The following is a 27,235-nucleotide window of genomic DNA, read 5'->3' on the forward strand; positions in this document are numbered from 1 at the left end:
CCACTCAATTTAAATTGTTAACTATCCAATGCATTTCTTAATTCATCTTTTGAATTTGCAGTTTTTCTTTTCTCTCTTCCTGCCTGTAAACATGATGTGGAGGAGCCTGTGTTAGACAGGGGTGGACAAAGTCAAAAACCACACAACGCCAGGTTATACTCCAACAGGTTTATTTGGAAGCACTAGCTTTCAGAGCACTGCTCCTTCATCAGGTGCACCTGACTAAGGGGCAGCGCTTTGAAATCACAAGCTTTCAGATAAATCCATTCAACTATAACCTGATGTTGTATGAATTTTGACTTTGTCTCTAACATTGCCTTTCTTTCTTTCTTTCTGAGTCTGCCTCTCACTCTATCCTTTGTCTTTCTTCCTTTCTGCATTTTTAAAATCTCTCTTTCTGACTGTGCCACACATTTCTCTCTCTCTCTCTCCCTTCTTGTCAAATTGTCTCGGTCTTCCCCTCACTCTGACATCAGTCTCCATCTGCCTGCTGATTGACCATGATAAATCACAACGATTCTGGTCTTGTCACCTTAACCAGATTATCCACTAGGAGCTGACAAGTGAGGCTTTTAGCAAAGGATTTGTCATAACAAGATCTTCCTGTGACATTTAACGGACAGTTTGAAAACTCAGATCAATCAGACTGTCCTTGAAAAATAAAATTGTGTCACCCAATTTTGAAAGAGCATAAGATTTGAAATGTCATGATATGATGAGTTCTGTTCAATTTGTGTGTTTGGTTCTTGTTAAGTGCAGACTCAGGGTTAATTCTCTCTTCAATGTTTGTTTTGAAAGTTATATGCGAACAGAATAATTGGGTAGGAATTAATGCTGATATCGCCATATCAACACCTATTGCACCCGTACCAATTTCTGCACAGAGATATTTTGGTTGAGGTGTTAACTTAGTCAGTCGATCAGGGAAACAGCTTTAAAATAAATTTCATATAACACCATCGCTGGCAGCACTTCCGTTTATTTAGCCTTGACTATTGTTTTAAAATGTTGATATACAGTCGCCAACATGTGTAGTAAATAAATGATCTCCTGGCTCAGTTTTAGTGCATCACTTCCTGAGCTCGAGAGGTTTTATTTTTACATGCTTTCAACATCAGATAATGAAAGAATTTCAAACCCTCTGCTGCCTCGTCAGCCAGAAATGTCAGAGAAACAGCAAAATTATATCAAGTGTGAAGATTCATTTTTTTTCTATTTTCTTGTGTTCCCTGCCTATTGTTAGTGACATCCCTCTGCATCTTGTGCCTTACTTCAAAGCCATATCTTCAAACACCCCTTCAACTTGTGTTCGCCAATCTCGGCTTGATGTTTGTGTTTCATTGCCTCCCTCTCTTGGAAACACTGAAGAGTGCCCAGAATTCTAAAACTGCTTTGTAAGGGCGGGTGGATACAGTGTCAGGTTAAATTGCAAGCCGAAGGAAGAACAATTTCAAATTTGGGAGTGTTGGAGGAGGAAAGAACGTAGGAATTGATGTATGTTATTGTTGTGTTGATGTTTCAAATTGTGCTTTGACGTGCAGTGTCCAATCTAATTCATTTTTTTCTCTCTCTCATTATTCTCCATTCCCACAGTGATTCTGAGTCCGTGACAGAGCAGTGTGGAAAATTATAGTGGGAGAATAACTCCGCGATGCTGGAGCGAAGATAGACGCTGGTGTCTTGTCTCACAAAACCTGACTTCAACAGTATTCCATGCCACAGAATGCACAACATGAGGAGTTGTAGTTGCAGAGTGCACCTCCTCATCCCTTTGCTCCTTGGAATTATGTCAGCGATACACACAATGGATTTGGATAGTATTCCCAGAAGGACAGTATCACTGGATGGTAATGTGACAATTATTCTTTATAAGCATGTACATGACTGTAAGGTTTTAACTTTTATAGGCTTAGGAATTACAGTATATATCATGGATACTATAGATGGTGTATATAAAATAATCGGGTATGTATATCAGGCCATACTTAACTGTGTGCTCTATGGGCTACGTGGTGGTTTCTGTGTTGGTCTTGGTAGGTACTGAATAGGTTTATATGTCTGTTAGTGTATAGGACAAGTACATATATTGGGTATTACGCAAGGTTTCTGTTAGCAGATACTGGAATTTGTTTCAGGTATTGACTAGGGTTTATTTATAACTTACATGAAGTGGATACTAGACAGGGATTCTATAGAGTAACTACTGTGCATGACTTACATAACAGTACCATACAGGTCTTATGTTGTAAGTTTAACTGAAGGTGCACATGATGTTATCCAAACAGGACGTATAACATGTGCAAACTGTAAAAGGTTTATAAATCTGACGTTGTACATGGCTTACATTTTCTGGACACAATGTAAACCTTATGCAGCAGATACCCAATTGTGTGTATACATTATGTATACATTATAAATACTATAGCCTGATAGATCAGGTACTGGAGCATATAGTGGCTACTATGTAGGACTTTTATATAACAGTCAAAGAATTATAGAGCTGTATAGCATGGAGACAGTCTAACTCATCTATCCCAACCAGGTATCCTAAATTAATCCAGTTCCATTTGCCAGCACCTGGCCCATATCCTTCTAAACTCTTCCTATTCATATTCCCATCTACGTACCTTCTAAATGTTATAATTGTGCCAGCCTCCACCACTTCCTGTGGCAGTTCATTCCATACACACACTACCCTCTGTGTGAAAAAGTTGCCCCTTATGTCCCTTTTAAATCTTTCCCCTCTCACCTTAAACCTATATCTTCTAGTTTTATATTCCCCATGGAATAGTAGGTACTATTCTGACATATTGGTTACTATCAGGACTTCAACACAGCTGGTACAATATTATGGATACAATTCAGTTAGTAATGGACCTGCAAAGGATCGTCCCTACAGTGTGGGAACAGATCATTCAACCCATCAAGTCCACACAGCATCCCACCCAGACCCACCCTCATACCATATCCCTGCATTCCCCATGGTTAATCCATCTAGCCTGTTCATCCCTGGACACTAATGGGCAAGTTATAATGGTCAATCCACCCTAACCTACACACCTTTGGACTGTGGGAGGAAACTCACACAGACACGGGGAGAACATGCAAACTCCACACAGACAGTGGCCTGAGGCTAGAATCAAACCTGGGTCCCTGGCGCATTGAGACAGCAGTGCCATCCAATGAGCCACCATCATGAGGAGACAGAATGAATCTCGATGGCTTATTAGCATCTCAGTCCTGTCAGTAGTTCCCTCTGTTTTTCTTCCATATGATATAGTTATATTGAGTTCAGACTTAACTCCCAGGGCTGCTTCCTTTGGTATCAGCGATTGAAAGTCTGATTGGCTCCAAACTGCGTCATGATCAGGGTGAGAGGGGAAAGATATAAAAGAGACCTAAAGGGCAACATTTTCACACAGAGGGTGGTACGGGTATGGAATGAGCTGCCAGAGGAAGTGGTGGCTGGTACAATTGCAACATTTAAGAGGTATCTGGATGGGTATATGAATAGGAAGTGTTTGGTGCTGGCAGGTGGGACTGGATTGGGTTGGGATATCTGGTCGGCATGGACGGGTTGGACCGAAGGGTGTGTTTCCATGCTGTACATCTCTATGACTCTATGGCTCTATATGAAAGAGGAGCAAGGAAAGGCTGGTTGGTCTCTCAATCTTACTGTGCCATTCACTAGTTACAAGGCTGGTCTGATTGGGGCCACATTCTAGTGAAGACCTCTGCTGTTCACCTCAGCTGATGGCAGCGAGTTCCACACTCTGACCACTCTCAGGCTGAAGAAGTTATAACTTTTATGCGAAACCTTTAATTCTGAGAGCTCCACCCGCTATTGACTCCACTGCTCCCTCAGTATTTTTACTGCATATTGTCACCATTTATTTTATTGACCGCTGTGAGTCTGTTCACCTGAACCCATGCAATGTCTCTGAACAATTGTATAATTTCATTACGGTTTGTTATAGTAAGTGTGATTCCCTTTGCTGTACTTTCTTTAAGCACACAGTATTCTTGCGTTATTAATTGAGGAGAAAGTGAGGACTGCAGATGCTGGAGATCAGAGCTGAAAAATGTGTTGCTGGAAAAGCGCAGCAGGTCAGGCAGCATCCAAAGAGCAGGAGAATTGACGTTTCGGGCATGGGCTCTTCTTCAAGATTGAGGAAAGTGTGTCCAGCAGGCTAAGATAAAAGGTAGGAAGGAGGGACTTGGGGGAGGGGCATTGGGAATGCGATAGGTGGAAGGAGGTCAAGGTGAGGGTGATAGGCCGGAGTGGGGTGGGGGCGGAGAGGTCAGGAAGAGGATTGCAGGTTAGGAAGGCGGTGCTGAGTTCGAGGGATTTGACTGAGACAAGGTTAGGGGAGGGGAAATGAGGAAACTGGAGAAATCTGAGTTCATCCCTTGTGGTTGGAGGGTTCCCAGGCAGAAGATGAGGCACTCATCGATTCGTCGATTCTCCTGCTCTTTGGATGCTGCCTGACCTGCTGCGCTTTTCCAGCAACACATTTTTTCAGTTATTAATAGGAGATTAGAGTACAAGAACAAGGAGGTGATGTTGGATGTGTGTAGGACACTTGTTGTGGAGGTGCCTGTGTTGGACTGGGGTGGACAATGTCAGAAATCACATGACACCAGGTTATAGACCAACAGGTTTATTTGAAATCACAAGCTTTAGTAGGGCTGCTCTTTCATCAGGTGAAGTGTTGTGTGCTAACTACAAGGTTTAAGCTGATAAGATAAGTAACTATTGTCCTGCCAAAGCATTGGCTGCTCTCTCATTCGCTGGGGGGGGCGGGGGGGAAGAGAGAGAGACAGACAGAGATAACTCATGAGGGTTTAATCTGAGGGTTACTGTAGTGGTTTCAATGAGGTCAGCCCAGGTGGTCCTCATAGAATGTGAGTTCCCTGACTGGAGCTATTAATCTGGGAGCCTTGGCTGTCAGATGTAAACAGGAACATCAGGAGTTCTGTTCACTCTAGGAGTCAGCTCTGAGCTAGCTGGGTCAATGTCATGTACTGTGCACGTGTAACTAAAGGGGGACTTGGTGACAGGGTACAGGGCCTATGGAGAGTTACTTCAGTCACTGTGCATCAGGTGAGGGGACAGGTTGAGACTTCATGATAAGGTCAGCTGGTGCAGGAATTGAACCCACACTGTTGGTGTCACTCCACATCGTCCAGTAAACTGAGCTAGTCAGGCTGTCTGAGCTGACTAGATAGCTCCCTGTTTAGTGCAGGCAGTGGGCTGGATTGTGCTGGTAAGTAATGGGGCATTAATGTCACATTATTACTCATGATTAAATTAGTTAGCAGGCTTGGGGATTAAGATATGGGTAATCAGAACCTCCTGATTGATTTACACCACCTCACCCTTAACCCTCTCCTTACTTTGACTTGCCGGAGCTGCACATTATTTATGCATTTCATTGACTGAAGGATGTCTGGGTGGAAGGTCACAATGTCAAACATCTCTGTGTTCGTGCAGTGCCAATCGATCTCTCTAGCTCTGAGAGGAACCTGCTCAATCTCAGTCATGCGCGTAGTCAATTGTTGCTGGAGTTTACGAAAAAAGATTGTAAGATTAAATTTGACTTTCCTGCTTCAAGATCTCACACCGCCATCCAAACTTTCTTTTCCTGTCTTTTATCCGATATTTCCAGTTAGTGTGGGGAGTTGGGGAAACAGGACATGTGTCTGTTAGTCCAAAGCAGTATTGCAAAGGCACTTAGCCCTTTGACACATTGCCCCCCCCCCCCCCCCCCCCCAGTCCCACACACACATGGACACACACATGCATGGACATAGACACATGAACAGGCACACACACAACACACACAGGCGCGCGCATACACACACACACACACATACACACACAGACACACACGAATAGGCACACACACAACACATACAGGCGCTCACATACACACACACACACACACACACACACACACAGACACATAGACACACACACAGACACACACACACATAGACACACACACAGACACACACACACATACCTTTACCTACTGGGCTGCCTGAGGAATGGAAATAGAAATAAAATCTGCAGCCTCATTAAAACAGGTGATACCTGACTGCTGTGCCTCCTGGGAATATCGCTGTCTTGGAGCCATTAACATTGGAACTGCAGGGTTTGAGGACCTTTGGAGTTCGGTGAAACATTTTTGGTATCCCTCCTCCCCCACTCCCCTCAGCTGCCTGTTACGCTTCACAACTGCAGAGTGAAGACAGGGAGCTTAGCAGGGAGGAGCTTTAACCCCCTCCCCAGGTCGAGAGATCAAAGCCCAGGGGGGGCATTGATTTAAGGGAAGGGGCAGGAGGTTCAGAGGAGATGTGAAGAAAACATTTTTTCACCCAGAGGGTGGTGGGAATCTGGAACTCCCTGCCTGTTACGGTGGGAGAGGCAGAAACCCTCAGCACATTGAAGAATTATTTCGATGTGCACTGGGGATGGGCCAAGTGCTGAATTAGAATATAGTCAGGAGCAAATTACTGCAGATGCTGGAATCTGTACCAAAGACAAAAAACACAGCGGGTCAGACAGCAGGAACCATCAGGGAGCAAGCTAATGTTTCGAGTCTAGATGACTCTTGATCAGTGAGGGATCACCAGCTGTTAGTTAGAATATTTAGGTGCTTGTTTCTGACCAGCACAGACTCATTGGCCGAATGGCCTTTTTTGATCCTGTCTGGAAGGTTGAATATAATGCTTCTTGTTTTTATTAGCCCGTGAGTATTCTTACGGATAGGACTTGCAGGTTGACCAGGAGCAGCATCTTGAGTTTGAGGTGACCCCAGTCCAATCCTGGAGGATTATCATTCCCAGATAGAGCACAGATGGAAGTGGGTGTGCTGAGGCAGTGTGTTATCTTTTGATCATCTGTTTCCCTGAGACCATTCTGTGGCTGTAATCAATGAGCTGTCCCCTCCACTTTCAGTGAGGTGTAGACAAAATCTACCTCAACAAACTACTCCGAACTTAACCTGGTTTTGAAATTCGCACACATCTCCATTGTTTTCATCAAGATAGCGTGAATGCAGTTGCTGTTGTGGTATTTATATTTGCTGCATCCTGCATTTACTGTGGCCACCCACATGTTTTGTATATTGCATTGTGTTTGTTTTGCTGATGATTCAGGGCTAATTCAGCTCTGCAAACCATACTGTGTGTGACACACAGCAATTAAAATAACTGAGGGTGCAGTGGCTTCCGTCTTGAGGGTTGCCTGATATTCCTCAGAAGTGATATAAATGATTTGGATGTGAGCATAAGAGGTACAGTTAGTAAGTTTGCAGATGACACCAAAATTGGAGGTGTAGTGGATAGCAGTGAGGGTTACCTCCGATTACAACAGGACCTGGACCAGATGGGCCAATGGGCTGAGAAGCGGCAGATGGAGTTTAATTTAGATAAATGCGAGGTGCTGCATTTTGGGAAAGCAAATCTTAGCAGGACTTATACACTTAATGGTAAGGTCCTAGAGACTGTTGCTGAACAAAGAGACCTTAGAGTGCAGGTTCATAGCTCCTTGAAAGTGGAGTCGCAGGTAGATAGGATAGTGAAGAAGGTGTTTGGTATGCTTTCCTTTATTGGTCAGAGTATTGAATACAGGGGTTGGGAGGTCATGTTGCGGCTGTACAGGACATTGGTTAAGCCACTGTTGGAATATTGGGTGCAATTCTGGTTTCCTTCCTATCGGAAAGATGTTGTGAAACTTGAAAGGGTTCAGAACAGATTGACAAGGATGTTGCCAGGGTTGGAGGATCTGAGCTATAGGGAGAGGCTGAACAGGCTGGAGTTGTTTTCCCTAGAGCGTCGGAGGCTGAGGGGTGACCTTATAGAGGTTTACAAAATTATGAGAGGCATGGATAAGATAAATAGACAAAGTCTTTTCCCTGGGATCGGGGAGTCCAGAACTAGATGGCATAGGTTTAGGGTGAGAGGGGAAAGATATAAAAGAAACCTAAGGGGCAACTTTTTCATGCAGAGGGTGGTACGTGTATGGAATGAGCTGCCAGAGGATGTGGTGGAGGCTGGTACAATTGCAACATATAAGAGGCATTTGGATGGGTATATAAATAGGAAGGGTTTGGAGGGATATGGGCCAGATGCTGGCAGGTGGGACTAGATTGGGTTGGGATATCTGGTCAACATGGACGGGTTGGACCGAAGGATCTGTTTCCATGCTGTACATCTCTATGACTCTAAAAATAGCAGTAATGGTACAGGTACAACAATAAGGGTGCTGGTCCAAACCAGGTGAGCAAAGATCTCAAACATGAAAATAAACTTGACTGTACTGTATAATTTAAAAAACCAAGACACTTCACAAATAACAAAATGGATCCAGAGCTACAGAAGAGCTCAAAAAGTTGGACTTCATCAAGATTTTTAAATTTCAGCTCTGTGGTAAATAGAACAGACTTAAAAATGCAAGAGTAGAGTCATGTTGAATCCGAAATGTTGACTCTGCTTTCTCTCTCCACAGACCTGCTGAGTTTCTTCAGAACTTTCTGTCCAACATCTGCAGGATTTTGATTTTATAATCTTTGACGATGTGCACATGATCATCCTCCCGTCCAGTACCATAAAACTCCTTTAACAAACCCTTCCTCCCTGTGTGTTTCTTCACCTTCCCTCAATATGTACCCGAGCTGCTTCCTGTTGTAGTGAGTCAGACATTCAGGCAACTCTTCAGGTAAAGAACTTTCTCATGTATTTCCTGTTTCATTAATGCTGCCAGTCCCTCCAAGCTGAAAAACATTCTCTATACCTACCTGAGATTCCTGGGGTGGCAGGACTAATATGGCCTTCATAACATGAGGCTTTGAGTATGGGAGTAAGGATGTCAGTTATATGGGACCTTGGTGAGACCACACCTTGAGTACTGGGTGCAGTTTTGGTCTCCTAGTCTGAGGAAGGACGTTCCTGCTATTGAGAGAGTCCATCAAAGGTTCACCAGCCTGATTCCCGGGATGGCAGGGCTGACAGATGAGGAAAGACTGGAATTCTCGCTTGTACTCGCTGGAATTTAGAAGAATGAGAGAGAACCTGATAGAAACATATAAAATCCCGATGGGACTGGACAGGATAGCTGTGGGAAGAATATTCACGATGTTGGGTAAGTCCAGAACGAGGGGCCGCAGTTTTAAGAATAAGGGATAAGCTATTCCGAACTGAGATGGGGAAAAAATTCTTCACTCAGACAGCCATGAATCTGTGAAATTTTCTCCCACAGGAAGCTGTTGGGGCCAGTTCATTCGATATATTCAGGAGGGAGCTGGGCATAGTCCTTGTGGCTAATGGGATCAAGGGATATGTAGAGAAAGCGGGAGTTGGATACTGAGATTGCATGATCAGCCAGGATCATATTGAATGATGGGACAGGCTGGAAGGGCCGAATGGCCTACTCCTGCATCTATTTTCTATGTATTTATATTTCTAAATATGAGCAGAGGTTGAGTCGTTTAGGATTTTATTCACTGGAGTGTAGAACAATGAGAAGGAGGGATTCTCATAGAAACCTATAAAATTCCAATGGGACTGGACAGGATAGATGTGGGAAGAATATTCCCAATGCTGGGGAAGTCCAGAACTAGGGGCCACAGATTAAGCAGGATGCAAGAAGTTGTCCCTGATGGTGGGGAAGTCCAGAATCAGGGTCACAGTCTCAGGGTACGGGGTAAATCATTCAGGTCTGAGATGAGGAGACATGTCTTCACCCAGAGAGTGGGGAATTCTCGGCCACAGAAAGTGGTCAAGGATAAAACAATGAATATTTTTGAGAAGGAATTGGGGGAAAAGCAGGAACACGCTGGATGATCATATTGAATGGTGGAGCAGGCTGGAAGAACCCAATGGCCTACTCCAGCCCCTTTTTACGACAGCTCTATGTCTCCACCTGAAAAAACCCCTTTCAGAATCTTCATGCCCTGAATTGGGTTCACCCCTGTTCACAAGACAAGAGATCCTCAGGCTGATGAGTCTTTCCTGATGGGGTCAGAAACCACACAACACCAGGTTATAGACTCAGAGAGTCACACAGCTGTACAGTACAGAAACAGACCCTTCGGTCCAGCTCGTCCATACTGATCAGATATCCTAAACTAATCCAGTTTCATTTGCCAGCACTTGGCCCATATCCCTCTAAACCCTTCTTATTCATATACCCATCCAGATGGCTTTTAAATGTTGTAATTGTACCACTTCCTCTGGCAGCTCATTTCACACACGTACCACCCTCTGTGTGAAAAATTGCCCCTTAGGTCCCTTTTAAATTTTTCCCCTCTCACTCTAAACCTATGCCCTCTAGTTCTGGACTCCCCCACTCCAGGGAAAAGACCTTGTCTATTTACCCTATCCATGCCCCTCATGATTTTATAAACCTCTATCAGGTCACCCCTCAGTCTTCAATGCTCCAGGGAAAACAGCCCCAGCCTGTTCAACCTCTCCCTATAGCTCAAACTCTGGGCAACGTCCTTGTAAATCTTTTCTGAACCCTTTCAAATTTCACAACATCTTTCTGATAGGAAGGAGATCAGAATTGCATGCAATATTCCAACACTGGCCTAACTAATGTTCTGTACAGCTGCAACATGACATCTCAACTCCTGTACTCAATACTCTTGACCAATAAAGGAAAGTATACCAAACAACTTCTTCACTATCCTATCTACCTGCGACTCCACTTTCAAGAAGCTATGAACCTGCACTCTGACGTCACTCTGAAATCCTATTAAAGTACTTGCTTCGAGTGAAGTGTAATTGGTGCTGTAATGTAGGGAGCACTTTATGCCACAAACATAACATGGAGGTGCTGGGGTTGGACTGAGATGGACAGGGTCAGAAGTCACACACCACCAGGTTATAGTCCAACAGGTTTATTTGAAAACACTAGCTTTCAGAGCGCTGCTTCTTCACCTAACACCTGATGAGGGAGTAGTGCTCCAACAGCTAATGATTTCAAATAAACCTGCTGGACTACGACCTGGTGTCATTTGGCTTCTGACTTTGCCCACCCCAGTCTCTCCACATTGTGGCTTTCCTGATAACTATTGCTCTTTGTTCTGAATTGCTCATATGCCAGGGTATTATGAGGTACAATCTGATTCTGCGTTCATCTCAATAGTGATTACTCAACCCTGAGCCATTTTCCAATCCCAACATTGTGCAATGTTACGGAGGTGGCCCTGTGTTGGTGGTGGTGTTCCCTGCAATTACTGGCACTGACTGGGTGAGTCATCCCCCTGACTTCACTGGAAGTGGAGAGGACCCATGACTGGGAGAACCAGGAAGCTGAGTGATGGAACAATATCTGACCACATCCTTCTGTACATCTACAAGGTTTGTCAATAGTCTATAAATTCCCTATTGCGTGGAAACAGGCCCTTCAGCCCAACAAGCCCACACCGACCCTTCGAAGAGTAACCCACCCAGACCCATTTCCCTCTGACGAATGTACCTAACACTATGGGCAATTTATCATGGCCAATTCACCTGGCCTGTGGGAGGAAACCACGCAGGCACGGGGAGAATATGCAAACTCCACACAGGAAGTCGCCTGAGGCTGGAATCGAACCTGGAACTCCGGTGCTGTGAGACGGCAGTGCTAACCACTGAGTCACCGTGCCACCCCACTTGAGGCTTGGTGAGATGGTTGATGCTGTGAACTTTTGTGACCGTCTCTGATGGCAAACCCCACCTCCCCCCCCTCCTGTCCACGTGATGGTGCTGGCTTCTGATTCTAGTTTGTTCTTGTGTGAAGACATTGGGGTCGTTTGCTGCGTCCTCTCACGTCAGGTTCTGACCCACCCGGACAAGCCACTTACAAAACAGGACCAGGCCCTTCGGCCCTCCAAGCCTGTGCTGATCACCAGGCCTGAACTAAACTAAAAAACAAACCTTCTGCCCTTATTCAGTCCATATCCCTCTATTCCCTCCCTGTTCATGTAACCATCCAGATATCTCTGAAATGTCTCCAACATCCCTGCTTCCACCCCCTCTTCTGGCAGTGTATCCCCAGGCTCCAACACTCTCTGTGTGAAAAACATCCCTCGCAGATTTCCCTGAAACTTTCCCTCTCTCTCACCTTGAACCTGTGCCCCCTTGTAATTGAAACTTCAACCCTGGGTAAAAAGACTATCCACTCTATCTATGCACCTCATGGTTTTGTCGACCTCTATCAGGTCGCCTCTCAGTCGCTGCTTTTCAGTGAAAACAATCCTAGTCTTTTTCACCATTCCTCATAGCCAAGGCCCTCCATACCAGGCGCCATCTTGGTGGACCTTCTCTGCACTCTCTCCAAAGCTTCCACATCCTTCTAGTAAGGTGGTGACCCAAACTGCACACAATATTCCAAATACAGTGGAACAACGGTTTTAAACAGCTGCACCGTGGTTAGCCAACTCTTGTACTCCACGCCCTGCCTGAAGAAGGCACGTACACCCAATCCCCTTCTTAATCTTGGACAGGATTTGTTACACTTCAGATTCTGCTCAAGAATGATAGTGAGATTCACGCTGCGGAGTAGCCTCTTGGAGTGAGCAACTCATCTGTTTCTCACACCCACCTTCTTGCCTGCTAGGACACAGCTGGTTCATGAAATCATCTGATCAAGGAATTTACTATCAGTTAAAAAAAAGGTTTGCATTTCTTTATGTCACAAGACCATTCGGCCTAACCAGTACACACTACAGTTTAAGCTCATTTCAGCCTTCCTTCATCCTTCCCCCTCTAATTCCGTCAATTAGCTGCCCAACCACCAGCGCCTACATATTCCCCATCAAACCCCAAGCACTTTTCTGACCTGGAATTAATCCATGGGCTCTTCACTGTTACTGGGTCCAAATCCTGGATCTCCCTTTGCAATGGTATTGTACAGCTACCTACACCTCAGAGACTGCCGCGTTCAATAAAGCAGCTTACCACCACCACCACCATCTCACAGCAGGTAGGGATGAGCAATGGCCTAGTGCTATTGTGACTGGACTGTTAATCCAGGGACCTCATTCATGTCCTCAGCAGGTGGGTTTGAATCCCACTGTAGTTGATGGTAGAATTTGAATTCAATCAAAGTGAATAAATTCATCAATGAGCTTTAAGGAGGGAAACTGCTGGTCTTGCCCACATGAGACTCCAGACCCACAGCAATGTGGTCGAGTCTTAACTGCCCTCTGGGCAATAAATGCTGGTCTAGCCAGTGACTCTCCCTCATCCTGTGGATAAAAAAATTAAAAACAAAAGACAGGCAGAAGCAGTAGCAGCTATCCCAGCCAGCGATGTCCATATGCCATCAATACATTTTAACTTTCTCCCTTGTTTGACTTGGTTTGTTATTGTCACTTGTACTTGGGTAGAGTGAAACGTTTTGTTTTCTGTGGAGTACTGACAGATCATACCACACAAAGTTCGTAAGGTAAGAGAACACAGCGAGGAATACAATGTTATAGCTGCACAGGGAGTGCAGATAAAGCGAAGTCAACATTCGATTTGAAAATGAGCGGTCCATTCAGCAGCCTGTTAACAGTGAGGAAGAAGCTGTTCTTGAATCTGTTAGTAGGTGTGTCTAAGCCTCTGCCTGGTGGAAGAGGTTGGAAGAGATCGTAATCGGGGTGGGGTGGGGGTCTTTGATGATGTCAGCTGCCTTCCCAAAGCAGCGAGGGGTACAGATGGATGGGGAAGTTGGCTTGGGTCCTGGTCTGGGCTGTGTTCACAACTCTCTGTGGTGTCCCTTTATCTGTATCTGGAAGAGATCGTAATCGCGGGGGGGAGGAGGGAGGGAGGGGGGTGTGGGGGTGGGGACAGGGGGGAGGTGGGGGGAGGAGGTAGGGGATCTGTGCTGATGAACTCACATTCACGTCAGACCCCGGGTTGAACAGGTTTCCCCTGAACTTTTTATTTGCTTTCCTAGTGACTATATTTGATTGGCCTCTAGTTTTGTTTTCTGCATGAGCTCAGAGTGTTCTGGTGTTTAAGTTTAATCACTGTAGTAAGGTTAAAAAAAAAGACATAATTTAGTTTACAGAGAGTTTCCATTAGCAGCGTTGTGATACTGAGTGCTTTGTGTTATGTTAATTCAAGGATTAGTGTTTGCCAAGACACCTGCTCTCTCTAGTGAATACAGTCGGGGCCTTGGTTTGTGATTTGTTCAGGATATGACACTGATGGTATTGCTGCACTCCCTCGGTACTGCACTGGGGTGTCAGCCTCAATTTTACACTCAGATTCCAGTAAGAGTCTGCTCACCCTTGGACACCTCCCGTTTGGACAATAATAGAGATGGGATTTCAGCTATAGCTGCTGGAATTTCCCAATCAATCACTTATCCCAGATCATCCAACCTTGGAGACCTGGACAGTACAGGATGTGTGTGTCAGTGCTGTCAGTTCACTGGCTCACTAATGCCCTTTCGGGGAGGGAACTGCCCTTACCCGCTGTGACCTCCATGTGACTCCACACCCATAGCGATTAACCCTCTGGGTAATTAAGAATGGGAACAAATGCTAGCCTGGCCATTATTGTGTGAGTAGATAAAGTATATAACTGTAACGCAACAGAAGCATCGCTGTTACTTGTCCAGCCTGCGGGTTACCATTGACCAGAAACCGAACTAGAGCGATCACATTAACGCTTCAATTCTGAGTAACTCACCTCCTGGTTCCCCAAACATCTGTTTACCATCAACCAAACACAAGCCACACGGAGTGTGGTGGAAAACTCCCCACCTGCCCTGGACAGGGGCAGCACCAGGAACACTCAAGAAGCTCGACACCATCCAGGACAAAGCAGCCCCCACATTGTTGACAATCTAACCACCACTTTAAGTATTCAGTCCCGCCACTGTAACGCACAATCCAGCAGTGTGTATGAGCCACTAGATACACTGCACCATTGCTCCTTACACAGCACCTTCCAAACACAAAGGCCCATCACTGTCTCTAAACTCTGCACCCCACACGCCATCCTGATTTGGAACTAACTATATTGCGATTCCCTCACAGTTGGTGGGTCTACATCTCGGAACTCCCTCTCTGACGATACCTACCCTGCACCAACTGCAACTGATCTAGAAAATGGCTCAGCGTTCCCAAGGGCAATTAGGGATGTTGTGGTTCTGTTCGCTGAGCTGGAAGTTTTTGTTGCAAACGTTTCGTCCCCTGGCTAGGAGACATCATCAGTGCTCTGGAGCCTCCTGCGAAGCGCTTCTTTGATGTTTCTTCCGGCATTTATAGTGGTTTGTCCTTGCCGCTTCCGGGTGTCAGTTTCAGCTGTCCGCTGTAGTGATTGGTATATTGGGTCCAGGTCGATGTGTCTGTTGATGGAGTTTGTGGATGAATGCCATGCCTCTAGGAATTCCCTGGCTGTTCTCTGTCTGGCTTGCCCTATGATAGTAGTGTTTTCCCAGTCGAATTCATGTTGCTTGTTGTCTGAGTGTATGGCTACTAGGGATAGCTGGTCGTGTCGTTTCGTGGCTAGTTGGTGTTCATGTATGCGGATTGTTAGCTGTCTTCCTGTTTGTCCTATATAGTGTTTTGTGCAGTCCTTGCATGATATTTTATAAACTACATTTATAAACTACAAATCTTCGCACAAACTTTGAATTAGGGATGAACTTTGTCAGAGAGAAGCCCTTCCTGATGAAGGACTTATGCTCGAAACATCGATTCTACTGCTCCTTGGATGCTGCCTGACCTGCAGCAGCACCACACTCTCGACTCTCATCTCTAGCATCTGCAGTCCCCACTTTCACCTTGTCAGGGACGCCCACTTGTTATGAAAAAATTGTTCAAATACAATTTTGTTTGATGACTGTGGGCTTGTTACAGTTGGTACAGACCTAAATCTCACTGGAATAGACCAGAAGAAAGATTGAGGGGATTATTTATTTTAGTTTTGTCTTCCCTGTGATTCTCATTGGGGTCAGGTTGCAGATGTTTGATGGTCGAGTGAAATTCAGTGAAGAGTGTGTGTGGACCAGAAACTCACAATGACCACACTCTTGCCTTGGCCTTGTTGGCTGGAATTTCACCTTTTGTTTAAAAAGGTTGAGGGTATAAACCCTTGTCAGAGAGCGGTGTGGCTGTGGAGCGAGTATTGCATTGCTGGGGTACGTTCCTGTATAATAAAGATCTTTCTCCCAATCCAGCAGGTCCTCACATATCCCTGAGGTGGGAATGTGATGATCTCATTTGTGCTGAACCTCAGGAGTCATCTGATTGGCTGTTCAGTCAGTGCTATTTTGGGACCTTGCTGTGTAAGATGACTACCATGCTGGTTTGTGTCACTACAGTAATCATAGAGTCCCCACAGTGTGGAAACAAGCCATTCAGCCCATCGAGTCCACACTGTCCCTCTGAAGAGCATCCCATCTGACCCACCCCTAGCATATCCCTGTAACCTGGCATTCCCCATGGCTAATCCACCTGACTTACTCATCATTAGACTGTGGGAGGAAACCAGAGCACCCAGAGGAAACCCACGCAGACACAAGGAGAATGTACAAACTCCACACAGACAGTCAGATTCCTGAAGAAGGGCTTATTCCAAGGAATTTCCTGTTCCTTGGATGCTGCCTGACCTGCTGCGCTTTTCCAGCAACACATTTTCAGATCGAACCTGAGACCCTGGCATTGTGAGGCAGCAGTGCTAACCACTGAGCCACTGTGCAATTCAAAACTGTTGCGTGTTGCTGCAATAATGAGATAAAACAAAAATTAAAACATTAATACAAGTCTTTGGCCTTTAAATGAGTTTGCCTTTATCAGTCGAGGTGTAGATTCTAAGAACATGGAGGTGATTTGGAGTTGTGCACAGCTTTGGTGAGGCCACAACTGGATTATCATGTGCAGTTCTGCTCCCCACACTACAGGAAGGATGGGATTTCACTGGACAGGGTGCAGAGGAGCTTCACCAGTATGGTCCCTGGGATGGAGCAACTCAGTGATGGAGAGAGGCTGGATAAGCTCGGGTTAGTTTCTTCGGAGTAGGGAAGGTTGAGGGGGGAGACCCAATAGAGGTGTGTAAGATTATGAGGGGCATGGACAGGGTGAATAGAAAGCCGCTTTTTTCTTAGCTGACAGGTTGATATAAGAAAAGGGTGAGGGTGTCATTTTATGGTGAGGGGCAGGAGGTTTAGGGGATTTTGAAGAAAACCTATTTTCACCCAGAAGGTGAAAGTCTTTGCATTCTTTAAAAAGTATTTGAAAGGTCATAACTTTCAAGGCTATGAGCTTAATGTGGGAAAGAGTCAGCACAGACTCAGTGGGCTGAAGGGCCTCATGAATGAGTCTGTGATCCTGTACAAAGTGTAGGTTAATGTGTTCCAATGTAGCCCCTTCATCCATGCCTATAACAGGCCTGTGTGACTGATGTTTTAGCTTTGAATTCAGCTTCTGACTTGCAGGCCTCGATTGTTCAGAGGGGATTGTCAGTAAGCTGAAAGCCCAGCCAATCAGAGAGTGTGTTTTATACAGAGCAGAACTGTGTCACAGTGATGGAGGACATTAATAAACTTACAGTATTGGCAAATTAACTTCACAGAATCGTTGAATTGTTCGGGTGGTGATGGAGGCTGTTTGGATTTATTTTACTAATTTAAAATGTAATTTATTATATATGTGTGTGGGTGGCAGGGAGTTTGGGAGGAAGATCAGGCTGCCAGAAAAGTAATTGTTCAAATGAGATGCAGGAGGTGGGGGATCTGAGCTCACATATTGACAAATCATTAAAAGTAGAAATAAGGAAGAAATTGCTGGAGAAACTCAGCAGGTCTTTATTTCACTAAAAAGTAGCTACAGAAATGACAAATAGAGTCATACAGCATGGGAACAGACCATTTCCCCCCCTCCCTTCATTGTGGTCAGCATGGATGAGTTGGGCAGAAGGGCCTGTTTCCAGCCTTTAGACCACTATGGCCATGTTTCCTAAACTGGACTAGTCTCATTTGCTGGGGTTTCCTCCTAAACCTTTCCTGTCCATGTACCTGTCCAAATGTTTTCTAAAATGTAATTGTACCCACTTCTTGCTTGGCACAATGACTCAGTGGTTGGCGCTGCTGCCTCACAGTGCCAGGGACCTGGGTTCAATTCCAGCCTCAGACATCCCTCTGTGTGGAGTTTGCCTTTCACATTCTCCCTGTGTTTGTGTGGGTTTCCTCTGGGTGCTCCGGTTTCCTCCCACAGTCCGAAGATGTGCAGGTCAGGGTGGAGGGGCAATACTAAATTGCCCGTAGTGTCCAGGGAAGTGCAGGCTAGGTGGATTAGCCCTGGGGAATGCAGGGGTACAGGAATTAGATAGGATGCTCTTCAGAGGACGATGTGGGCTGAATGGGCTTTGCCTACACTGTAGGGGATCGATGATGATTCCACAGTTTGTTCTGTCTACGCATCACCTTCTGTATGAAAGCGTTGCCTCTCAGGCCCCTTTCAAATCTCCCCCCCTCACCTTAAACATATGCCCTCTAGTTTGGGATTCCCCTAACCTGGGGAAAGGACCTATGTTATTAGCTTTATCTATGCCCCTCGTGATTTTGCAAACCTCTGTAAGGTCACCCCACAGCCTACTAAGCTCCAGTGAAAAATGCCCCAGCCTTTTTCTTTGAGCTGGTGACCAAACAGGTGGATGAGGGTAAAGTGGTTGATGTGGTGTATATGGATTTCAGTAAGGCATTTGATAGGGTTCCCCATGGTAGGCTATTGCATAAAATACAGAGGCATGGGATTGAGGTTTAGAGGTTTGGATCAGAAATTAGCTAGCTGTAAGAAGACAGAGGGTGGTGGTTGATGGGAAATGTTTGTCCTGGAGGTCAGTTACTAGTGGGGTATCACAAGGATCTGTTTTGGGGCCGCTGCTGTATGTCATTTTTATAAATGACCTGGATGAGGGCGTAGAAGGTTGGATAAGTACATTGGCAGATGACACTAAGGTCGGTACAGTTGTGGATAGTGCCGAAGAGTGTTGGGGCATAGATAAGCTGCAGAGCTGGGCTGAGAGGTAGCACATGGAGATTAATGAGGAAAAGTGTGAGGTTATTCACTTTGGAAGGAGCAACAGGAATACAGAGTACTGGGCTAATGGGAAGATTCTTAAAAATCACACAATACCAGGTTATAGTCCAACAGGTTTAATTGGAAGCACACTAGCTTTCAGAGCGACGCTCCTTCATCAGGTGATTGTCAATCACCTAGTGTGCTTCCAATTAAACCTGTTGGACTATAACCTGGTGTTGTGTGATTTTTAACTTTGTACACCCCAGTCCAACACCGGCATCTCCAAATCGGGAAGATTCTTGGTAGTGTAGATGAGCAGAGAGCTCTCAGTGTCCACGTACATAGATCCCTGAAGGTTGCCACCCAGGTTGATAGGATTGTTAAGAAGGCATTTGGTGTGTTGGTTTTTATTAGTAGAGGGATTGAGTTTTGGAACCATGAGGTCATGCTGCAGCTGAATAAAACTCTGGTGCAGCCGCACTTGGAATTTTGAGGAGGGATAAAGGTCTTTGAGATAGTGAAGGATTGTGGTCATGTTGACATAAAAATGACGTTTTCACTTTTGCATGAGGACAGAATGAAGGGGTCATAAAGGTAAGTAGTAATAAATCCACAAGGAAATGCCAGTGGAATATCGGTACTCAGAGTGATGAGGCTGTGGAACTCCCCGCCACAGGGAGGAGATGAGCAGGGATGTATTTTCAGACGAATCTTGTTAAGGCTGTAGGATAAAGACACAGAAATGTACAGGGTGAAAAGGTCCAATAGCAGGGTGAGATGTAATTATTGAGAACATTCATGTGGTGCCTAGTCAGAACCTATCCTTGTGCTATCAATTCCACTAAATATTGTTTATTAAAACAAGTTTCATTTTTCTCCTCCGTCTGTCTGGGTGATGGTGTCTGCCTGGCGTTAAACCTGAAGGTGCAGTCTCAGTTATCTCCAACAGAGGTTTCTATGTGTGCATCTAATTCTGGCGAACAAGCTGGGAGATGTGGGCCATGACTGCATTGTTTACCTTCGGTCTGACAATAGTAGGTTGGCGGATGTTGCCAAATATCCCCAAACGGCAGCAGATCCTCCATCACGGCATACCATGGTTACACCGGACAGAATCCTCACCTTTCAGTCTCCAAGCTGAGCACAGGCTGCAGTATTTACTGAACACGTCTGCAAACCAGCCTGAGGAATGGCAGGCACTTTAATACGTGTTTTGGGCTTACTATGATTATGTGAAGGGATTAACCACAATTATTTTATTTAACATAGTCTGAAGTAAACAAGATACTCCTATGATTGGGGTGAGGGTGTCTGTGTGGTGCATTAAGAATAATTAATATATTGTCTTTTATGAGAATTAAACAGGAGAATACTCCGCTGAGAAAGATGACAATTATGGGATGGGCTCCATCAGGTTTTGTTTGACCACTGATTCTGATTCGAGACAGTCTCAATCCAATCCCAGTTTATTAACAAAAGTCTAGTTTATGATCCTGTGTCACCATCACCCTGGAGGCTGTGGGACTCCTAACAATAATCTATAAAAGGATTTAAGCACAGTTGGACAAATTAACAGCTTTGGAACGCCACTGGACTGAAAATTATGCCTTTAACAACAACAACAGAAATTAATCCTGTCTTTATCCTTTCCTTCTCTTTCTGAACGATTAAGATTTGAGGCTTTGAGTTGATTTTAAGGGGTGACAGGGACTAGACTGGAAGGTGGAGTTGAGGCCATAACCAGATCACTGAATGGTGGAACAAGATTGAGGGGCCCAATGGCCTCCTGCTGCTCCTAAAATGGGACTCCTGGGGTAGGCAGTGGTTAGGACAATGCATGTAGGGAGGGAGCAACTTTTCGGATTATGTAGAGTTCAGTATTTACTCGCTATGTATAGAGCAGCTGGGGCAGTGTTAGAAAATGTTACAAGGGATCAGGTGTTTGGAACTTGCTTTTAAATGGAAAGATTTACTTTAACTGTGAGAGATTTAAGAAACACACGTCTTCATGAAATGCATTGAACAGGTCTCCTTTATTTCTCCTGTTTGAATATTAGAAATTGGAGAGATGGAAATCCCCTCAAAGCAATGAGTGGTTTTGAATCTGAGCGATTACCCTTGTGTACGGACAGACACAGGGACGATGCTAAACCAATCGCTCCGCCTCAGGGAGGATGTTGGCCAAGCTTCTGCGGTACACTCACACACTCACACTCACACACACACTCACACTCACACACTCACACACGCTCTCACACACTCACTCACACTCACACTCACACACTCACACACGCTCTCACACACTCACTCACACACATACGCACTCACTCACACACACACTCACACACACACTCACACACATACGCACTCACACACACACTCACACACTCAATCACACACACACACTCACACACACTCTCACACACACACTTACACACACATACACACTCACTCACACACACACTCACGCACTCAATCACACACACACACTCACACTCACACACACTCTCACACACTCACTCTCACACACACACTTACACACACATTCACTCACATACACACACACACTCATTCACACACACTCACACTTACACACACTCACTCATACACACACATTCACAAATTCACACCCTTACTCTCACACACACACACACACTCACTCACACTCGCCCACACACTTGCCCACACACACACACACACACATTCACACATTCATATTCACACTCACACACGCATTCATGCAGACACACACATACTCTCACGCGCACGCGTTCACAGACTCACACACACACTCAATCATCCACTCACTCACACACACACACCCACTCTCACACACAAACACACTCAATCATACACTCACTCACATATATACTCACACGCTCACACTCACATACACTTATACTCAATCACACACACACACTCATTCACACACACATTCATACTCATACACACACTCACTCACACACTCACACACACATTCACTCTCACACACGCACTCACGCAGACTCATACGCACGCATTCAACCATCCGCTCACTCACACACACACACCCACTCTCACACACAAACACACTCATTCACACACTCACATATATACTCACACACTCTCACACACACACACACTTACACTCAATCACACACTCTCGCACACACTTAGACTCAATCACACACACACACACACACATTCACTCACTCACATACACATCATCTGTTGTGATTGAATTCCATGCACTGGGGGCGAGGTGTTGGCCTCACTCCGACTGTCTACTGTCTGTGTTCTAATTCCGGGCCCGTCTTCACTGAAGGATGGTCCATAATTCAGCTCTTGCTGTTGCCAAGGTTGATCATGAGGTTGGCTGGAACTAGTACCATCTTATACCAGTGTGAGTCAGACCCCATAACGGAGGGACACTGGGACAGCAAAGTGAAAATGACAGCAAACAGCGATGGAGACATAATGTCCAGCGTTGGGCAGATTCAGGGGCTGCTGGTTTTTCTGGAATGAGGGTCCTCATTGTTTGAGCTTTGCCTATTTGGCATTGTGAGTGGTTACTGAACATTGTAAGTGGCTACTGAACTCACGGACAACACCAGCATATGGCATTTTACAAAAGATAGCATTGCAAAACAGTACATAAGTAACATTCGTTGAGAATATAAGAGATGATATGTGATTGAAGCCAGGGTAATATGAGGAAAGGTCTTTTTACACAGCAGGTAGTCAGCGTCTCGAGGGCATTGCTGGGAAATGTGGTGGAGGCAGGTTCAATTGAGGCATTCAAGAAGAGCATGGGACAGATAGTGAATAGAAATGGCCTGCAGGGGTATGGGGAGATCTGTTGCTATAAATTCTGTGTCCTATAATCCTGCCCCATTAGCTACCTGATGAAGGAGCAGCACTCTGAAAGATTGTACTTTGAAATAAATCTGTTGGACTCTAACCTGGTGCTGTGTGATTTTTAACTTTGAAATAAAAAGGCTAGCCTCACTCCTGACGGCCATGGCTGTTGGAAAAAACCCATCTGGTCCCCATTTGGAAAGGAAAGCTAACCCTAGGTCCGTGTTTGGTCTGGTGAGCATATTCGGGTAAAAAATTAGGTCTGCAGATGCTGGAGATCAGAGCTGAAAATGTGTTGCTGGTTAAAGCACAGCAGGTTAGGCAGCATCCAAGGAATAGGAAATTCGACGTTTCGGGCATAAGCCCTTCCTCATGAAGGGCTTATGCCCGAAACGTCGAATTTCCTATTCCTTGGATGCTGCCTAACCTGCTGTGCTTTAACCAGCAACACATTTTCAGCTCTGGTGAGCATATTACCCACAAGGCCACAGTCTTTTGGCTGACCCCTAACTGCCCTCTGAAATGGCCTAGCAAAATGGCCGCTGAATTACTCAAGAGGTCTCTCATTATTACTTCCTCAAGGGAAATAAGGGATGGTCCATTAATGCTGGCATGGCCAAAGAACTCACATTCCTGTGAGATTCTACAATTCAGAATTCCAGGGAATGCCAATCTGAAAGCGAAGGTGTCTCTGTGAATGGATAAAATCTAGGCAGGCTGTCACCTGACCTATTCTGTGACAGCTCATTGGACCTCCAGCAGTGTTCCATCAATGGCTTGGACAGAGAGTTTCAATCACATGTGTTTGTGAAGGAAGCCACTGATCAATGCTGAGGAGAGCTGACTCCTTCAGCGATGATGTACAGGATAGATGATACACAGAAGGGTCTGGAGTCACATGTAGGCCAGACCAGGTAAAGGACTGCAGTTTCCTTCCCTAAAGCACATTCATGAACCAGGTTCACAATCAACAACAACAGTTAAACAGTCATTATTAAACTCTAAAATATTCCAGGTTTTTATTGAATTCAAATTCTGTTCTGGCAGGATTTGACCACAGGGACTTGCAAGGCTCTCCGGATTAATAGTCTGGTGATCATCCACTGGGCCCTTGCCTTCCCTTGTTTATGACCTTCCCTTCTAGCTGTTAACCAGCAAAGTCAACATGGTCCAACCTTTTAAATGTAATAAACCCCAAATCTGTTTTAATTGCATTTAGCTCAAAGTTTGTTTTCTGAAACATTGTGAAAACCAGGCACCTGCAATTTTTTCCATTAAAACTTTAAGTCCTAGAACTGAAAGTTGTATTCGAAAATATACACATTATGAACTGGCTGTTCACACCAATAGTTATCAACTCCTATCATTGAACAGGCCTGGGATACAGGGTGAGGAATATCCCAGGAGACATTGGGCTTTGGGAACCAAGTATTCAAAGTGTCCAGTTCCTCCTAAAGATGGCTATACCCAACTACACATCACAGTGCAATCATCAACCACATATCCCAAGATAATCAGAAACAAAAACAGAAGTTGCTGGAAAAACTGAACAAATCTGGCAGCATCTGTGGGGAGAGAAATCAGAGTTAGCGTTTCGGATCCGGTGACCCTTCCTCAGAACGGTTGGATCTGAGCACATGGAGTGCAGTCAGTTCAGAGGGAGATATATTGGATTGGGGGAGAGGGTTTGCAGAGAAATTGAGGCGACCAATGTCACATTGACAGTTCTCAATGAACAGGGTCAGGTGCAGTTAGAAGGGGAGAGAGGGAGGGGTCCAGGTGGAGGGAAAGTGTTGAAGCCAGGAGAAGAGGTCTGCCGGATGGAGAGAGGAGTCTGCCGGATGGAGAGAGGAGTCTGCCGAATGGAGAAGGGGTCTGCCGGATGGAGAAGGGGTCTGCCAGATGGAGAGAGGAGTCTGCTGGATGGAGAGAGTGGTCTGCCGGATGGAGAAGGGGTCTGCCGGATGGAGAGAGAGATCTTGCCCAAAGAAATGGGCACGGAGGGGAACTCGACTGAAGAAGAGTTCAATGTCATGTTGTGCCTGAAATTCATTAAAGGTGGCTCACTGAGGGTTAAAGCGAGACCTTTGCTGAGTACACAACGTTCGGCATTGGAGAGCGAAAGGCTGGGAGGGATGGTCACCAGACCTGAAATGTTTCTCTTCACAGGTGCTGCCAGACCTGCTGAGTTCTTCCAGCAATTTTTTGTTTTGTTTCTGATTTTCAGCATCTGCAGTCCTTTCAGTTTTTATCCCAAGATATCATTTTCTGTCAAGTAGCTTAACTGGAACATGACTGAAGTGAAACGCCCCACCAAAATACACAGCTCCATATGGATACGTTGCTTCTACTGAAGACATTCTGATGTGAGACCAGTCTCTTAATTGGAAAATCACTCCATTCCCAGGAACTTGTATTGCCTGTTTATTGCCATAAGTTTGAAGGCAGTGTGAGCAATCCTACCCAGCCCTTACCTTTCTGTCTGATACTCAGGGTATGAAGTATTTCATTTTTGTTAATGGCAATTTTAAAATGGGTCGCAGTCCCCGCCTTCTCATATTAAAAAAAAGACCTGAAATTCTGGAACATTAAGTGAAAATGTACATTTGATTATAATAGTTCTGTTGTGTTATTCAATGAAGGGCATTAGCAATAAGCCTTAAGCCTTAGGAGATGTTGGAACCCAGTAACTATTGCAAATTATAGCCTGTATTCTTGTACAGTTCCTACTACGTTTGTCAGTACACCATTCTGTCAATGTGCTTCAGATAATGTTACAGTATTGGTATTTTGGTTACAGAACAATACAGTCCCTACATTGTGGATGCCAGCCATCTACTCTGAGTCTCGAAAGAAGAGCATCCCACCCAAACCCACCCCACAGTCCTGCATTTCCCATAGCTAATCCACCTAGCTTGCACATTACCAGACTGTATAGGCAATTTAGCATGGTTGAGTGTGTGGTGCTGGAAAGGCACAGCAGGTCAGGCAGCATCCGAGGAGCAGGATAATTATCGTTTCAGGCAGGAGCCCTTCATCAGGAATGAGGTTGTGAGCCAATGGGGTGGTGAGATAAATGGGAGGGAGGTGGGGCTGGGGGAAAGGTCGCTGAACGTGCAATGGGTAGATGGAGTTGGGGGGTAATCGGGATAGGTCAGAGTGGTTAGGACAGAAGGAAGATGGTGAGCACAGTGGCTCAGTGGTTAGCATTGCTACCTCACAGCACCAGAGTCCCAGGTTCGATTCCAGCCTTTGGCGATTGACTGTGTGGAGTTTGCACGTTCTCCCTGTGTCTGCGTGGGTTTCCTCCGGGTGCTCCGGTTTCTTCTCACAATCCGAAGATGTGCGGGTCAGGTGAATTGGCCATGATAAATTGTCCGTAGTGTTAGGTGCATTAGTCAGGGGTGAAAGTAGGGGAATGGACCTGGGTGGGTTTCTCTTCGGAGGGTTGGTGTGGACTTGTTGGGGCGAAGGGCCTGTTTCCACACTGTAGGGGATCTAATAAAAATGGACAGGTCATGAGGGCAGTGCCAAGTTGAAAGGTTAGAACTGGGGTAAGGTGAAATGAGGAAACTGGTGAAGTCCACATTGATGCCAGGGGGTTGGAGGGTCCCAAGGTGGAAGCATGCTCAGTTGAGTTAACCTACACATCTTTCAATTGTTGAGGGAAGCTAGAGCACCCTGAGGGAATCCATGGGTTTGTACAATCACCCAAGGATGGGATTGAACCTGGGTCCCTAGCACTGTGAGGTAGCAGTGCTAACCACTGAGCCAATCAACTGGCTTTCTAGGAAGCTGAAGGCTGATGGGTTTATTACTGTTTAAAAAGAATGCAAGGGATAGAAAAATAATTATAGGCCAGCCAGTCTGACTTTGATGGTGCTGAAAATGTGTTGCTGAAAAAGCGCAGCAGGTCAGGCAGCATCCAAGGAGCAGGAGAATCGATGTTTTGGGCATGAGCCCTTCTTCAGGAATCATTTTTAGCTCTGATCTCCAGCATCTACAGTCCTCACTTGCTCCTAGAAGATTTTAACCTACTGCGAATCCTCTTGCAAGGATGCCTTCCTTGAAGAAGCTCTCCATTTTCAGCTCTGCTCTCCAGCATCTGCAGTCCTCACTTGCTCCTAGATGACTTTGATGGTGGGTCACTTATTGTAATCAGATTTGAGAGAGAGCATAAGCTGTCAATAGAAATGGATGGATTAATCAGGGATGGTTTTATTCAGAGAAGGTAGTGCCCGACTAATTTAATTGAGATTTTTTTGAGGAAGTAAAAGGAGGATGCAGTGGGGTGCCATGGTGGCACAGTGGTTAGCAGTACTGCCTCACACTGCTAGGGACCCGGGTTCGATTCCAGCCTCAGGCAACTGTCTGTCTGGAGTTTG

At 45.4% G+C, this 27,235-nt stretch overlaps 1 protein-coding gene across 2 annotated transcripts in view; it reads left to right on the forward strand.

The window, feature by feature from the left end:
- Window positions 1-27,235, forward strand: part of sema4gb (sema domain, immunoglobulin domain (Ig), transmembrane domain (TM) and short cytoplasmic domain, (semaphorin) 4Gb) — a 173,563-nt gene that overhangs the window by 18,168 nt on the left and 128,160 nt on the right. For both annotated transcript variants that reach the window (XM_060842255.1, XM_060842256.1), the window contains exon 2: window positions 1,594-1,847. In XM_060842255.1, the coding sequence (XP_060698238.1) occupies window positions 1,724-1,847 (124 nt within the window). In that variant the 5' untranslated portion in view covers window positions 1,594-1,723. The remainder of the gene's footprint in view (window positions 1-1,593; window positions 1,848-27,235) is intronic.

The sequence above is a fragment of the Hemiscyllium ocellatum genome, chromosome 22 (genome assembly GCF_020745735.1).
Source record: "Hemiscyllium ocellatum isolate sHemOce1 chromosome 22, sHemOce1.pat.X.cur, whole genome shotgun sequence".
In the NCBI taxonomy this organism is placed as follows: domain Eukaryota; kingdom Metazoa; phylum Chordata; class Chondrichthyes; order Orectolobiformes; family Hemiscylliidae; genus Hemiscyllium; species Hemiscyllium ocellatum.